At 42.6% G+C, this 16041-nt stretch overlaps 1 protein-coding gene and 1 pseudogene across 1 annotated transcript; one reads left to right on the top strand and one right to left on the bottom strand.

Moving 5' to 3' along the window:
* Positions 1 to 280: 280 nt before the first annotated feature.
* Positions 281 to 10873, bottom strand: ZNF483 (zinc finger protein 483). The gene is made up of 6 exons (XM_060101295.1): positions 10826 to 10873; positions 8586 to 9120; positions 8030 to 8118; positions 6028 to 6154; positions 5556 to 5651; positions 281 to 1911 (listed from the first exon to the last, which is right to left on the bottom strand). Exons 2-6 carry the CDS (start codon positions 8971 to 8973, stop codon positions 341 to 343), a joined length of 2271 nt encoding a protein of 756 aa, XP_059957278.1. The 5' UTR covers positions 8974 to 9120; positions 10826 to 10873; the 3' UTR covers positions 281 to 340.
* On the top strand, positions 3160 to 3645 carry LOC132492085 (large ribosomal subunit protein uL15-like; annotated as a pseudogene).
* Positions 10874 to 16041: the final 5168 nt, after the last annotated feature.

Genomic DNA, 16041 nt, shown 5'->3' with positions numbered 1-16041 from the left:
TCATGTGACTTAACTAACCTGAATCACTATCTACCAAAAGTTGACATCCTTGCAAAGAGGGGTGAATGACAAAAAGTATCTTTTGCCTAGCTGCCAACCCATCAAAGTTGCAGCTACTAATCAATGCTGCAGCAGTTTACACCCCAGGTTTTTAATGAGGGACTAATGTGACTAAATTTCCTACTAACCAGTGCTGTGGTAGTTTACACCCCGTTTTTAATAAGGGACAATTGTGACTAAATTTCCTACTAATCAATGTTGTGGTAGTTTACACCCCAGGTTTTTGATAAGGGACAACTGTGACTAAATCCCACCCTCCACCATACTATATTTCCAAGAATTACTCTGCAGAATGAAATCCCCGATGCCTGATGAGGCCAGAATTACTTTTGAACGTCTTCTCGCATTCTTTGCATTCGTATTCTCTCCTTCCAGTATGAATTTTCAGGTGTTCTACAAGGATTGAGCTTCGACTAAAGGTTGCTCCACAGTAGTTACATTCATAGGGTTTCTCTCCAGTATGAATTCGATGATGTTCGTTAAGAGATGAACTCTGACTGAAGGATTTTCCACAGTCCTTACATTTATAAGGCTTGACGCCCGTATGAATTCTCTGATGACGGCTAAGGAGTGAATGGGTAGGGAAGGCTTTCTCACACTGGGTACACTTGTAAGGTTTTTCTCCTGAATGAAGTCTCTGATGATAAATCACAGATGTAAAATGGCTAAAAGTCATCCCGCAATCATTACACAAATACGGCTTTTCTCCAGTATGAATCCTCTGATGTCGGGTAAGGCAAGAATTCTGTCTGAAGGCTTTCCCACACTCACCACACTTATAGGGTTTCTCTCCGGTATGAATTCTCTGATGTTTGGAAAGGGATGAGCTATGACTGAAGGATTTTCCACAGTTGTTACACGTGTAGGGTTTTTCGCCGGTATGAATTCGCTGATGCTGAATAAGAGATGAACTGTCACTGAAGGGCCTCCCACATTCTTTACATTTATAGGGTTTCTCTCCAGTGTGAACTCTCTGATGTTTAATGAGGTGGGCACTCAGGGTGAAAGATTTTCCACAATCATCACACTTGAAGGGCTTTTCTCCACTGTGGGTTCGGTGGTGTGGTGTGAGTGATGAGCTGTCACTGAAGGCTTTTCCACACTCATTACACATATAGGGTTTCTCCCCAGTGTGAATTCTCCTATGTTTGGTCAGTGAGGCACTATAGCCAAAGGCTTTTCCACATTTGCTGCATTTATGGGTTTTTTCTCCAGTTTCAGTTCCCTCGTCTTTATCTACGGCTGCATCTTGACCTAAATCTTTCCAACATTTTTCGCACGTAGAGGAGTTTTTTCTCTTACCAAGGGATGAGTTTTGAGTAAAGGCTACCCCACAGTTACTGCACTTCTGGGACTTTTCCCCCAAATGGATTTTCTGATGTTTCTGATGTTCAGTCAGAGATGAAGAGTGACTTAAGGCTTTCCTGCCTTCATTACATTTTCGTGGCTTTTCTCCACTGTGTTCCTTGCGGTTCGGGACAAGGTCTGAATGAAAACTGAAGGGTTTCTTGCCTTCATTATGCCTCCGAGATTTCTTCCTTAAGTAGACTCTGAGATGTTTAATTAGGTCTGAAGGTGGTTTGAAGTTATTTCCAAAAGGGCTCTTTTCTGAGTCAAATTCCTCACCCTTATTGCCTCTCCCATGAGTTTTCTTTTGTGTGATTGCTACTTGTGAATGTTCTCTATCGCTATGACATTCCTCTAGTCTGCCATAATGTTTCCAGGATTCTCCTGTCAAGTCACAATCACCACTCATTAGATACCTTTCTATTATTTTATCTAAAGTCGATTCTTCCATAAGAACATCTTGATTTCCGCCAGATTCCTTCAATTCACCGCTAAGTTCACACTCTAAAAGAAATAACAAATAGAATATTTCCTGTTTGCAATAAAGGAAGCTGCTGCATTTGGGACTAAAATAGGAATAGAGACAGTACAGACTGTAAGGAACAGGGTGTGGACAATTCTCAGAGTCTCATAAAACAGGGAAGGGAAAAGTGACATGAGGGAACTGGGGAAACTTAGAGCTTAGGAAAAATACTGAGGAAGATGAAAGGTTTGTGCTTTATAGTTAGAGATGCAAGTTCTCACCCTCATTTCAAATTTCTATAATAGGTTCAAACTTATTCCTCTTACCATCCAATCTATTCTCCTTCCAAATAATAATGATAGTGCAAACATTTATTGAATAATTACCAAATGCCAGGTCCCATACCAAGCACTTTACTTGTATTTCACTTAATTTTCACAATAACCCTATGAAGTAGGTCCTATTATTATCCCTCTTTTATGGATGTGACAACTAGGCACAAAGAGTGTAAGCCACTTTCCCAAGGTCACATGTACTGTAAGTGGTAGAGCCAGATTTTTAACCCAGTCTGACATCAAAGCCCACATTTTTTTTTTTTTTTTTTTTTTTTTTTTGCGGTATGTGGGCCTCTCACTGTTGTGGCCTCTCCCGCCGCGGAGCACAGGCTCCGGACGCGCAGGCCCAGCGGCCATGGCTCACGGGCCCAGCCGCTCCGCGGCATATGGGATCCTCCCAGACCGGGGCACGAACCCGCATCCCCTGCATCGGCAGGCGGACTCTCAACCACTGCGCCACCAGGGAGGCCCAAAGCCCACATTTTTGACCCTTATACCATATTGCCTCTCCTCAAAGCAGCCAAATAGAACTAAGTTTATAGACAATGTTAATCACATCACAGATATGCAACAACACCTAGGGGAGACTTTCAAAGGTTACCACAATCTGGCCCTACCAACCTTATGAATACTCTAACCAGGCATCCATTTAGAGTCCCTACTACACGACCGCATCCTATTACTTCATACTGCCTAGAATTCAATCCCTGTGCACCTTCACTATCACGAACACAGAAATCTGATAGGGCCTAGGGTACGAGTCCCACAATCTCCAACACCACCCTCTCGAGATCTGTGCTCCTCTCAGAACCCTGAATTCCTTTATTAACCACATCATTCATCCTGGCTCTTAGTTATGAGATTCCAGTGTCACTTTCGTAAGACTGTTTTTTTAACCAGGTAACTATAAAATATGAAACCCTGGATGGCTCTCCAGACTTGACAGTCACCAACATGCCATCCAGACTAAGGAAGACCTGGAAGCTTAGGGGGCCACATGAGCCACAGCCATGACCACATCAGCAAACACCAGAAGCATCTGGGAGGCCAGGGTAATGCTGGTGGCACATGTCACCACAGGGTCAATTTCAACAAATATCACCCAGGGTTACTCTGGGAAAGTTGGTACGAGGCATTACCACTTAGCAAGGAACTAGAGCTTCTGCCCCAATGTCAACCTGGATAAACTGTGGACCTTGGTCAGTGAGCAGATACACTAAATGCTGCCAAAAACAAGACTGGAGCTGCTCCTATCACTAATGTGGAGCAATCAGGCTACTACAAAGTTCTAGGGAAGAGAGAGCTCCTAAAGCAGCCTGTCATTCTGAAGGCCAAATTCTTCAGCAGAAGAGCTGAGAAGACTGGCAGGGAGCGGGGTGGGGGCGGGGGCACTGTCCTGGCAGCCTGAAGCTACATGGAGGGAGGTTCATTAAATGCTAACAAGTGCTTTTCAAAAAATAAAGAAATAAAATAAGACATAAAATCCTATTACCCAGAAGTTAACCATTATTAAAAATTCTGTGTATTTTCTTCTGGAAGTTTTTCTGTACATTGTAGAATAGAATATCTATGTATAATATGTAGGGTTACTTTTTTTAATTCATAATTTGTTCCCATCTCATTGGTTAATTCTTCAGGATTTTAATCACATAATAATCCATCATCAATATATTACTATTTAGTTATTTCCTTATGGCATGTTTATCAAATGATTAATATTTCCTCAGAACTGAGTCATAAAAGTGAAATCACTGAACCAAAGGGTAGAAAAATTCTATCACCACATAATACATGATGACAAGGACCTGACTACTCATCTATGGTCAAATGCTTTTTCTCTAAACCTTTGCAAATTTGATTCATAATAAATAGTACTGTTCCTTAAATGTAAATTACATTGTTGACCAGTGGTTTGGAACACTTTTTTCATGTTAACAGCTATTTAAATTTTATTTTTGTCAGTTATTTTGGTTAGCTATCTGCTGAAGTTCCTTGCTCATTTTTCTAACATACTCAGTGTTCCTTACTGATTTGCACAAGCTTTTTATAAATCATAGCCCTTGATTCTGGCTTTGTCTGTCAAAACCTTTTTCTCCATTCCGTTGTAAATGACTTTTTAAATAAGTTGTACATCTAAATGATGCTTCTTTTACATAACCATCTTGGGGGAAGAGGCAGTATTTATACCAATGCTGCTAGACTTTACTCAAAACATTTTTAGAATCCGTTTTCAAAATAACTCTCCCAAATGTACTTAAACATAAAAAGACAACTGCTGTCCTTTATTTGTGTAACCATGCTGGAAACAGCCAATAGGTTGACTAAAATGAATGGTTAATAAGATGGAATAGAGCAAAGTAAATTATTGTTTTTTTCCTTAAACCAAGGTATTGATATATAAGTAATAATTTATTTTAACTTTTAAAAATACAAACTTATTATTAAAGTGTAAGGAAGAATAAAGAAAAAATGTAATCCCTCAATGATAACCAGGGTTAACATGAATGTTCTCCAGACAGTAAAACCCCATATGTATCTATACATATAAACATATGTATGTGTATTTTTTTCCTTTTAACAAATTGATTATACTATACATGCTGTCCATTGAACAAAATATTTCTTCTCCAAGACTCAGTTCAATTGTTAATAAGCCCTTGCTCCTGTATCTTCCCACTGCTCCTTACACATGCCATCATTATGACATACATCCCATTACCAACACGTTTAGTTCTGATGTCTGCATCTATGGCATCCATGGAAACGTGCCTCTCAGAGCTCCTCCTCTGGGGTGCTTACCCAACAGCCCCCCGCTGCTGCTCACTGACCACCACAGCATCACACCAAGGCCGCTTTCCCACGGCTGCTCCCAGTCAATGACAAGTATGGCAGGGATACTAGGCCCATTTCCGTGAGGCATACGACTGTGATAGGTGACTCTTGGCGGGAACACTCTTTTTTGCCTTTGCCAAGACTTCTTCAACCTGCACTTCAACCTAAGACTCGTCCTACCCAGCCTTCCTTCCTTCCTTCTTTCTCTCGTCACAGGTGTCAGACCTGCATCACACTCTGAACAGCAACCCCAGCCTCTTCCAGTCCCCTCCCCGCTTTCCCTCCCTGGAATTCTCCCCAGTAAGTCTCTGACCTGGCTAATCGTATCTGGGCACCTGCTTCTCGAGGACCCAAACTAACAGTCTCCCCTGTTAAAATGAACATTCCAGGAAGGCAAGGTGGATATTCTAATCATCTTTCTATGTTAGCACCTAGCCCACCCAACATTTCCAAAATTCCTCCGAATGGCTTGGTAAAACAACTACTTCAATTTCCTCCTCCACTTTTCACCAACTCACCTGGTCTGGAGCCTCTTGAGGCTTGTTTTTGCAGCAGCTGTGGTAGTCCAGCCCACTTTAGCTGGGAAATCAAATCTAACTTGGAAACTGGAAAGCCTGCTCACAGAGAAAAGAATAGAAAATGGCTGTTTTTGCCTAGAACAAAGACATTCCAACATTCACAGCCTCTGGTTCTCCAGGGAAGAAAAAATGCTGCCAAAGAGACTTCAATACTGGCATTTGAGGAGAACATCAGGGAAGGTATGGCCTTGGCGAGAGCAAAATGATGCTCAACATTTTCAGCTCAATGAAGCAAAGACTCTTTCTTGGAGAAAACATTGTAGAAAAGTACATTTTTAGGACCCATTTTTAGGATTAGTCACATCACCCCTGTAAGCCCAGCCAAAACAGTTAATAGCATTTATCTTTCAATAAGAATGGACAAAAAGATACCCAGCTTAGATGCTCGATTATGAAGAGAAGATGTCTTTACCCAGAAATTCTAGGTTCCTATAGTTCTCCAGCAGCACTTCCTTATATATCTCCCTCTGAGAAGGCTCCAGCGTCCTCCACTCTCCTCTGGAAAAGGTCACAGCTACATCCTTGAGTGTCATGGATTCCTAGAACACCAAAGACAGCCTTTTTGCATTGGGTTATTCCCAAACAGATCCTAAGAATTCAGAGAAGTAGTTAGGATATAAAGTACTAGTTTTGATGGTATTCAAGTTTTTGAGAATTCCAAAGCAAACTTCAAGGTAGCTGTTATACATCTATTACAAGTGACACAGAACAAGATTATGAAACAATCCCTGCCTTTGCCATTTAGTTCCTGGTGTGAAATGCTGTACCAGGATTCTCTGGAATGTCTAACACTGATCAAATCCACCCTAACACACTGATTTCTAGGATTAACAGAAAATATTAAATGAATGATACAAATTACATTCCCAAACCCAGAATCTGCAGAATTAATGTAAGCTCTACAGGCAATAATTAAATATGTAAGAGTAACATCAGTGACTATACTCTAAACTGTAATTTCTAGTTGGCTCTAAGTAGCAATTATTTTCTATCACAATCAAACAAGGATCTGTGTTCAGTGACAAACTCACACTTACAATTACTCCAAATTACAAATGAGCACAATTAATCATTAAAACACACTTTGCATAGCATCCTCTACAGCATGACATTTTGAGAGGCAGTACAGCAGAGCGACTATTAGCACTTGGAGTAGTTTCCTGTGGCTCCTATAACAAATTACCACAACTCTGGTGGTTCAAGACACCATAAATTTATCCTCCCAAATTCTGGGGGCCAGAAATCTGAAATCCAGGTGTTGCGGGAACTGCACGCCCTTCAGAGGCTCTGAGGGAGAATCCATTCCTTGCCTCTTCCAGCTTCCTTGGCTGTCAGCATTCCGTGGTGTTCCTTGGTTTGTGGCCTTATCACTCCAATCGCCATGTCCCTTTCTCCTGTTCTGTGTTCAAACTCTCTCTGTCTAAGTACACTTGTGATGGCATTTAGGGCCCACCCATATAATCCAGAGTTATTTCCTCATTTCAAATCCCTATTTTATCACATCTGCAAAGACCTTTCTTCCAAATAAAGGAACATTCTCAGGTTCCAGGGATTAGGAAGTGGACATATTTCAGGGGGCCATTATCAGCCTACCAGAGCACTATTATTTACCATTGTGAATAAGATTTTTTTTTCCTGACTGATAATTATTGGTATACAGGAAACTTACTGATTTGTAACCAGCTACTTTTCTCAGCTATTGTTTGAGTTTCAGTACATGTTCGGTTGATTCTCTTGAGGTTTTCCAAAAAGACTACATTATCTGTAAGTAATATACACTTGCTTCTTTCATATCTGTACTTACCTCATTTCCTTCTTCTACCACTGTATTGGCTAGAATACTCAGAAAATACTCATTAATAGCAGTAAGGTAAGACATCCTTATCTTCTTACTTTTTATTGTGAGGACTGCTTTTAATTTTCCAACATTATCCAGCTGGAGAATTTTCTTACCGTGTTCAGGAAATATAATTCTATTTCCACCTGACCAATTTTATCAGGAATAACTGTTGAATTTTAATAAATATTTTTGTTTTTATTAGAGTCAGACATGATCAATTCTGGTAACTGAAGTAAAATAGCATATGAAGAATGAGCTCTAAGAATGTGAAGACTGTGAGGAAAAGGAGACTGTCTTAATTATTCTAGCATCTTTATACCACCCAGGAGGAGCTCAGTGAGTATCTACTTAAGAATGAAAACCTGTAACCATATATGGTGATGTATGTTAACTAGACTTACTGTGATGGTCATTTCACAATATATACAAATATCGAATCATTACATCGTACACCTGAAACCAATACAATGTTGTAGGTCAATCAGACCTCAATTAACAAATTAACTTAAAAAGAATGAAAATTTCCAGTTAAAAAAAAAAATGAATGAATGAAAACCAGTGAAAGGAAGCTTACCTGGGACTCAGTATTTGGAGGAACAGAAACTGTTTTATCTTCTTCAGGGTTCTCCTCTTGGGAAATAACAGAATCTTGAGAGATCGTATCTAGGAAGGGGGAAAAAAAACAGTCCAACCTTTTAAATGAGCTCCTCAGACTAGAAATTATTATATATGTCACTCCGGAGAAAAAGGTCAGAAAAAACAGAAAAAAAGTTTTCCCTACGCTTTGAAGACACAGAGGACAGCCAAAGATACAGTTTCCTATTAAAACCCAAGCTTCCCCCCCACCTCATAAAATATCCCTTCAATTTCTAAGCTCACAAAATCTGATTTCATTCATTCCATATACCCACTGTTTTAATGTATTTAGTTTTCATAATAATCTTTGAAATATTTATAAGGTATATTAAGATGAAATAGCACATCTGTTTTATGTAGTAATGTGTTTTCTTAGTCCTTGCACAGTGGCTTGAGCAAGAATCACTTATTAAATGAAAGTGCTCTTTTGGGGAGTTTACTTTCATATCTTGAGGATCTCTCTCCCACTTCCTCCCTCCATCTATTAATCTCACCTTCCTTTTCTTCAAGCACTTGGGTCAACTCCTCCACTAGGGTCACCACTTCCTCGCTACTCTCAGGATGTTGTGACCTGACCCAAATCCTGATCTCCCCTGGCAAAACGGTCAGGAATTGCTCAAACACCAAAAGCTCGAGAATCTGTTGTTTCGTGTGGATGTCTGGTCTCAGCCACTGAATGCAGAGCTCCCACAGTTGATTCAGGGCTTTTCTGGGTCCAGCCTCTTCGGAGTAACAAAAGCACCTGAACCTCTGTCTGAAAAACTCTGGGTCAGCAGTGTCTCCTCTTAGGAGAGCTTCTTGACCCCCAGGGGTCTCCATTCTTAGCACCTTGTTTTGTTCACTTGAGACCAAAGTGTGAAGATCTGGGGAGATGGCTGTCATCTCGTTCAGGCTACTTTGGATTGCAATGTGTATCACCAGGAGGAATTCGGTTCCCTTTAGACTTTGAGTGTCAACACAGGCCACCAAAAGGCACTCTCCAGCAAAATATCAAGTGTTCCAAGGATCCACTTTATGGTCTTGCAGAAACTGTCAAGAAATATAAGTTATGAAATAAATGAAACAAATTGTGACTCCTAAAAAACACTGTTCTTAGTTTGGTTCTGATACACACACACACACACACACACACACACATTCTCAGAGGCCTAGAACCACCCTACTGTATTAAAAGAATAATTTTCCCTGTAGGTGAAAAGTTGAGAAGTTACTTGAGGGTAATTAAAGGTACCCTCCAAGAAAACAGTTTCTTCAGACTAAATACTCCTCATCAGCAAAACATATCAGAAAAGGCTCACTGCTACAAGAGGATCCAAACCTATTCCACTCCTGCCCTCTCTCAATGAATGGCCACACAATTTCCCACCAGCCGCTCAACTGAGAAACCCGACTTCATATTTGACTCTCAAATTTTTCACAAAATCAATAACCAAGTTCTGGTGGTTTTATTTCATAAGAACCTCTCCATTCTCTCCTACTGAAACTACCTAAGTACAGCCTTCTTCAATTCAGTCTCACACCAAAGCCTAAGGAGTCCTTCTAACATGCAAGATATGGTCCTATCACTCCCCAACTGCCTCAATATAAAATTCAAACACTGAAGCCACAAGTGATGGTCTAGAAACCCTGCCCTGATGACCTCACCTGCAGCTCTAGCTGCCCCTGATGGAAACCCTGCCCTGATGACCTCACCTGCAGCTCTAGCTGCCCCTGATGGACACTGCAGCCGTAAGAAGGTATCTCTCCATTTCCAGAAACTCTAACTCCTTCTGCCTTTGCACTAGAGCCATTCTCTCTCCTTGGAATGCTGCCTTCTTTTCCTCTCCTACCAAGCTTACTCATTAAAACTTGACTCCTTTCCACTGTCACCTCTTGTATGAGGCTTTCTCTGATCCCCAAGTGCTATTCTGCACAGAGCCTGCCCTGTGTTGCATGCATTTTCTCATTCCACAAATAACTGACCATATACAATGACCTGAGAGCGGCACACAAAGGAGACAGGCATGGACGGACAGACAGGGCCCCCACCCTCACAGAGCATCCAAGAAATGACAATACAGTCTGAGATGTGCTTCACTCCAGCAAGTGAGGACACTGTCCTCCAACTGCAACTATCATACCAATAATTACCCACCTCCGAGCACAAAGGCCGGCACACAGTATGCATGACGTCATTTATTCCTCCGCCAAATATTAGGCGCCCACCACGTACCTGGCGCCGCGCTGGACACCTGAGACTCTGCAGTGGCTAAGAAAGGCACCTGTCACGATCTCCAGGGAGCTTACAATAAAGGCTCTGCGAAAATGTGACGCAGGCAGTAAGAAGTTCTCAAACGAGGGGGGTGAGGCGGGGAATCTGCCCCGCAGGGGACGTCTGGCAATGTCTGAAGACATTTTGGCTATCACGACTAAGGAGGAGGGATGCTACGGGTACCTAATGAGTGGAGCCAGAAAGGCTGCTTAACAACCCGCAATACACGGCACAGTCCCCTACCCCCATGCTCACACAATGAATTTTCCCGCCCAAAATACCAAAGTAGCGAAGTTGCAAGACCATGGGCGCAGGGAAGCGATGGAGGAAAGCTCCATCCAGAAGCGCGCCCACCTCCCGCAGAAGCTGCGCCGTTGGGTGTGCACAGCGAGACTGCCCTCGGCCCCCACCCCACCCAAGGTGCGCCCTCGAAGCCGGCGACCTGGCCACAGCCCCAAACTAAGGGCCCGGGGTAACCACTACCTGCGTCAGGACCTGCAGCCGTGACCCACGCCACCGCAACAAGCTTCTAGAAACTGGTCCTGCAGGAGCTGCGCGCGCAAGCCCCACCGGCGGGGGGCTCACTGCGCCTGCGCAGGGGCGCAGGACTACGATTCCCGGGATGCGCCTGTCCCGCTTTGCGAAACTCCCGTGCTTTCCATAGGCTCCCAGCCCGGCCTGTTGCGCATGGTCTTTGGGAAGCGCTGGTGGTCTCAGCTGCGGAATTATTGCTGCGCCAGAAGCCTAAAGGCCTAGAGCCATCTCAGGTTTTCAGATCTATGATGTTCTGTTTCCTTGGTAACCTCAAACCGTCCCTCCCCTCTTCCTTACCCTTCTCCGAAATCCAGGCTGCGAAAACCCACCGCAGAAGCATATTAGTGATGCATTCACTGCAAGCCATAGTTAATGCCGCAACTTGAATTAAACAAATATTAATTTTATGGCTTACACACCTGCCACCATAATGGTCCAAACCACCATCATGTCTCGCCTGGATTATTGCAATAGCTTCTTGATTTCACTTTTCTTCTCTTGTCTCTTCACGTTGCAGCCAGAGAGATGCTTAAAAAACGAAAAACAGATTATAGACTTCTCTACTGAAAACCCGCTAAAGGCTTCCCATTTCACCCAGGGTAGAAATTCTAATTTTTACAGTGGGCTACAAGGCCGATGGAATCTGGCCACTCATAACCTCCCTGACCTCTACCCCCACTTCCCTGCTCTAGTCACAATGGCCTCCTCGCTCTCCCTCTCCCTCCAACCTGCCTGGCACGTATGGCTAACTTGCTGCCCGCCTAGGTATCCTGTATGGCTAACGTTCCCATCCGTTCATATCTTCTCAGTGAAGCTCTGTCACTTCTCTGCCTAAAGTGGAATCCCATCCCCACTCCTATTTCCCCTTTCAACATATATCATTTTCTTACTTGATTACTGCTTATTGTCTGTTTTTTTCGCTAGACTATCAATTCCACAAGGATAAGGACTTTTATCTGGTTTGTTCCATGGAAATACACTCTACAGGCCCTAGAACAGTACCTGGCATGTAGTAGGTGCTCAACAGATATTTGTTGAATATGTGAATGGTACTTGCAGGGATTACTGGGGGAATAGCAAAAAGGGCTGACGAACTCCGGAAGGATTGCTGGGAGTGTCCTATAACTAAGTGACTTTTGGAGCGGTGCTCTTGGGAGAGAAAAGCATTCTAGACTGAAGGAGCAGGGTGAGTCAAGGCTCTGAGACTTTAAAGGAACAGAACAAGCTCAACTAAATGAACCCCTGCACTCATCTCACAGACAGCAAGGCAAGCCGAGGAAACGTGGCTGCCTGAAGTCAAGAAGCTGTCCAGTCCCAGGTCTGAATGCATATTCTTCTCCTCTACCACCTCCCCTTGACTGGCTGAAAATGAAGGGGACATCAAGGAGAAGCTGGAGGGGGCTTCCCTGGTGGCGCTGTGGTTAAGAATCTGCCTGCCAATGCAGGTGACACGGGTTCGAGTCCTGGTCCAGGAAGGTCCCAAATGCCATGCATGGAGCAACTAATCTTAGTTGCTCCATGCACCACAACTACTGAGCGTGCACACTAGAGCCCACGAGCCACGACTAAGCCCGTGTGCCAAAGCCTGCGCGCCTAGAGCCCACGCACCACAACGAAGAGTAGCCCCTGCTCGCTGCACCTAGAGAAAGCCCACGCAGAGCAATGAAGACCTGATGCAGCCAAAAAAAAAAAAAAAGAAAAAGAAAATTCAATTGCTTAAGACAGGGACCTCTTATTAAAGACCTATATCAGGGCTTCCCTGGTGGTGCAGTGGTTGAGAGTCCGCCTGCCGATGCAGGGGACACGGGTTCGTGCCCCGGTCCGGGAGGATCCCACATGCCACGGAGCGGCTGGGCCCGTGAACCATGGCCACTGAGCCTGCGCGTCCGCAGCCTGTGCTCCGCAACAGGAGAGGCCACAACAGTGAGGGCCCGTGTACCGCAAAAAAAAAAAAAAAAAAAAAAAAGACCTATATCATAATAAAAGAAATAGAAAATTCATAGGTTGGAAATTTAAACATGACCTTTGCCCCTTTAAGAGTTAATCTCTTATTCATTGTGATCCTCTAGTCATCAGAATGCAATTTTTCTAATTATCTCTTCTATTGTTGAGAAATGCTAGACCAACAGAGTACTTTGGATTCCCAGAGAACTTATGTCAACAAGGTCATTTACCTCTTATCTATTATCATTTCAACGTACGGTTTGTTTTAATTTCAACCAAGCTTGAATCAAAGTTTGGGACTTCAGATTCTCATTCTGCAACATCCAGAAATGAAAGGCTATGCTGTTGCTGGATCATTTGGTTGCAGTTCCTTGGGGTATGATCTTCAATTTCTGTTGCAGAGATCCTGGGAGCTGCCCAGTTCCTATCCTTCATAATGTTTAGTTTTTCTTTGTTTCTGTGAACTACTCCAGTACTCTTCTTCAAATATTTTTGTACATACATGAGATTTTTCTGTGCCAGGAACCAGAGAAACCCCAACTGACAGTACTCAGTGACAATATGTAGATAGTGAATAAAAGTGAGGGAGAAGAAAGGATTATAGGCTACTCCAGGGTCTCTGGTTTGATCAACTGGATGCTGGTTCCACATACACTAAGGGACACAGGAAGAAGGTTTGAGAAAGAAGATTAAAATTCAGTTGGAGATACATTGAGTTTGAAGCACATGTGGGACATCTAGGTAGAGATGACTTAACTGGAGAAAGAAATGAAAGAGTAATTTAGTAATTGAAGATGAGGGAGTGAGGATTGCAATGAAGAGCAGGTGGAGTGAGAAGCGGTCTGTGGTTAAAACCCAAGGAAATGCTGACTTTGAGGGGGTGACGGAGAGAGAAGGCAATGAAGTTAACTGGTAAGTAGAAAAGAATCAGGAGAAACTGGTAAAGGAAAACCAACGGAGGAGAATTTTGAAAGGGACGATGGAGTCAATAGTTCTAATGAGATTGGAATGAAAAAATGGCCACGGAGTTTGCAGTTGGTTGATCCTCAGGCAATTAATTTCAGGGAAGTCCAGGCGGTTGGGGAAAGAATAAAGGTGCAGCCTGAATATGAGAATGGAAAGAGAAGGTATTGGGTAGGTTATTTTTTCAGAGAGACTAGGGACAGAATAGGATAAGAAGGAAGAACACTGAAGATGCACATTGTTCTGGAACAAGGGTCCTCAGGAGTACATGAAGATTTTCTTAGTATATAGGAGCATGGATAGTACTAAGAAAATCAATCTCTAGATCATATATAGTGTTTCTTCAAATTGCTTTGCCTAAGAATGCCTTTAAAAATCAGGATGTCCTATTTCACAATGGCCCTTCTCTCACTTTACAAAAGCAAGCCATGCCTCTCAGCCATCTCCCGACTAAGAGGGTTGATTGTCCTCAGAGGAAGAACTTGACGACTACCATCAAAGGGACAATTTGATATATTAGGTAATGAGGAAGTGAATAACAGCAACTGGGTATCTTTTTTTTTTTTAAAGCACCTGTCCTTTTCATTGAGATACATTTCCAATAAAATTTTACTTTTCATGTTTAATAACTTTCAAAAGCTGTAACATAAAAAAAAGCTGTAACATAAAAAATATGCTAATCACTAATAGTTGAAACCTTAAAAATGTTGTATTTATGTTGTTTTTGATAAGTTGTGTACAATTAATTATGATTATTCAGTCATAGTAATTTTTAAAATAACCATAGAAAAATTTTCAAATATTTAAATTTATATACATATTTTTGTTGAAGAAAAGGATGATAAAGTAAACAATAAGACTTTCAAGGTTAAAACTATATTGTCTAGGGCTTCCCTGGTGGCGCAGTGGTTGAGAGTCCGCCTGCCGATGCAGGGGACACGGGTTCGTGCCGCGGTCCGGGAGGATCCCACATGCCGCGGAGCGGCTGGGCCCGTGAGCCATGGCCACTGAGCCTGCGCGTCTGGAGCCTGTGCTCCGCAATGGGAGAGGCCACAACAGTGAGAGGCCCACGTACCGCAAAAAAAAAAAAAAAAAAAAAAAAACTATATTGCCTTAGTGTAAATTGTTGTGCACTACTCTTTGTTACAGTGTGCAGGCTTCTCATTGCGGTGGCGTCTCTTGCTGCGGAGCATGGGCTCAGTAGTTGTGGCACACGGACTTAGCTGCTCCGTGGCATGTGGGATCTTCCCAGACCAGGGATCGAACTCGTGTCCTCTGCATTGGCAGGCAGATTCTTAACCACTGCACCATCAGGGAAGTCCCAGGCCTTTATTTTATTTTATTTTTTAAAAAATATTTATTTATTTATTTGGTTGCTTGGAATCTTAGTTGCGGCACACGGGCTCCTCAGCTGCGGCATGCATATGGAATCTAGTTCCCCGACCAGGGATCAAACCCAGGCCCCCTGCATTGGGACTGTGGAGTTTATCCACTGTGCCACCAGGGAAGTCCCTGGGCCTTTATTTAAAATGCTACTATTTACAATAGAATTCATTGTCAAAATTTCTTCTTTTCAATTATTTAAGTAATAAGGGGAAATTTTAGATGCCAACCTAAAAATGTGCAAATGAGCTACATTGTTTTTCAAAAAAAATTTTTTGGGGGGAGACGTGAACAAAAACCTGTGAAGTCACTGTCCTAAGGAAATCAGAGGAGGTAGAATCTTCTGGTATAGGGATAAATCCTATCTCTAGAGGATAGGGCACAGGTTGCCTCATTCTCCAAAATGCAACGGGTAGTATTATACTGGACCAGATGAGCTTTTTGCCTTTCTCCAGTGATATTTGGGAGGGGAAAAATCAAATGAATGGTGGGGTTTGCCCAAGGTTGGGAACTGATTGGCACTGTATGTAAGAGAGAAATCAAGGAAAGAAAAACTTGAAGGTGCTAATAAGGATTCATTGCCATGAACATAAAGTGGTCAAAAACTTCCAGGTGATGATGAGGATCTAAAATGTACTCTATGTTCCTAAAATAGAGGCTTAAGCTAATCAGGATTTTGTTTTTCTCATTCAGTAATAAAATCGGAATCAGGCTGACCATAGCTTGTATGGCAGCTCTCACAATACATTCAGAGATCTGGCCTCGTGCTATGTTTCTGCTTAAATGGCCTGTAGGTATGTCATATTCACAACATGGTCACTGGAGCTCCAGCGTTGTCTAAATTCCAGGCAGAATTAACAGAAAAGGCAGGAAGC

This window comes from Mesoplodon densirostris, chromosome 6, assembly GCF_025265405.1.
Source record: "Mesoplodon densirostris isolate mMesDen1 chromosome 6, mMesDen1 primary haplotype, whole genome shotgun sequence".
In the NCBI taxonomy this organism is placed as follows: domain Eukaryota; kingdom Metazoa; phylum Chordata; class Mammalia; order Artiodactyla; family Ziphiidae; genus Mesoplodon; species Mesoplodon densirostris.
This window is presented reverse-complemented; position numbering and strand designations above follow the sequence as displayed.

What these genes read in the sequence shown, in the direction of transcription:
- ZNF483 (XM_060101295.1), bottom strand. Translation starts at nt 8,973, where the DNA reads ATGACAGCCATCTCCCCAGATCTTCACACTTTGGTCTCAAGTGAACAA. An exon ending in CTCCAAATACTGAGTCCCAG is followed by an intron (nt 6,155 to 8,029) that starts GTAAGCTTCCTT and finishes TTGGTGTTCTAG; the next exon opens with GAATCCATGACACTCAAGGA. An exon ending in CTCAAGAGGCTCCAGACCAG is followed by an intron (nt 1,912 to 5,555) that starts GTGAGTTGGTGA and finishes TATTTCTTTTAG; the next exon opens with AGTGTGAACTTAGCGGTGAA.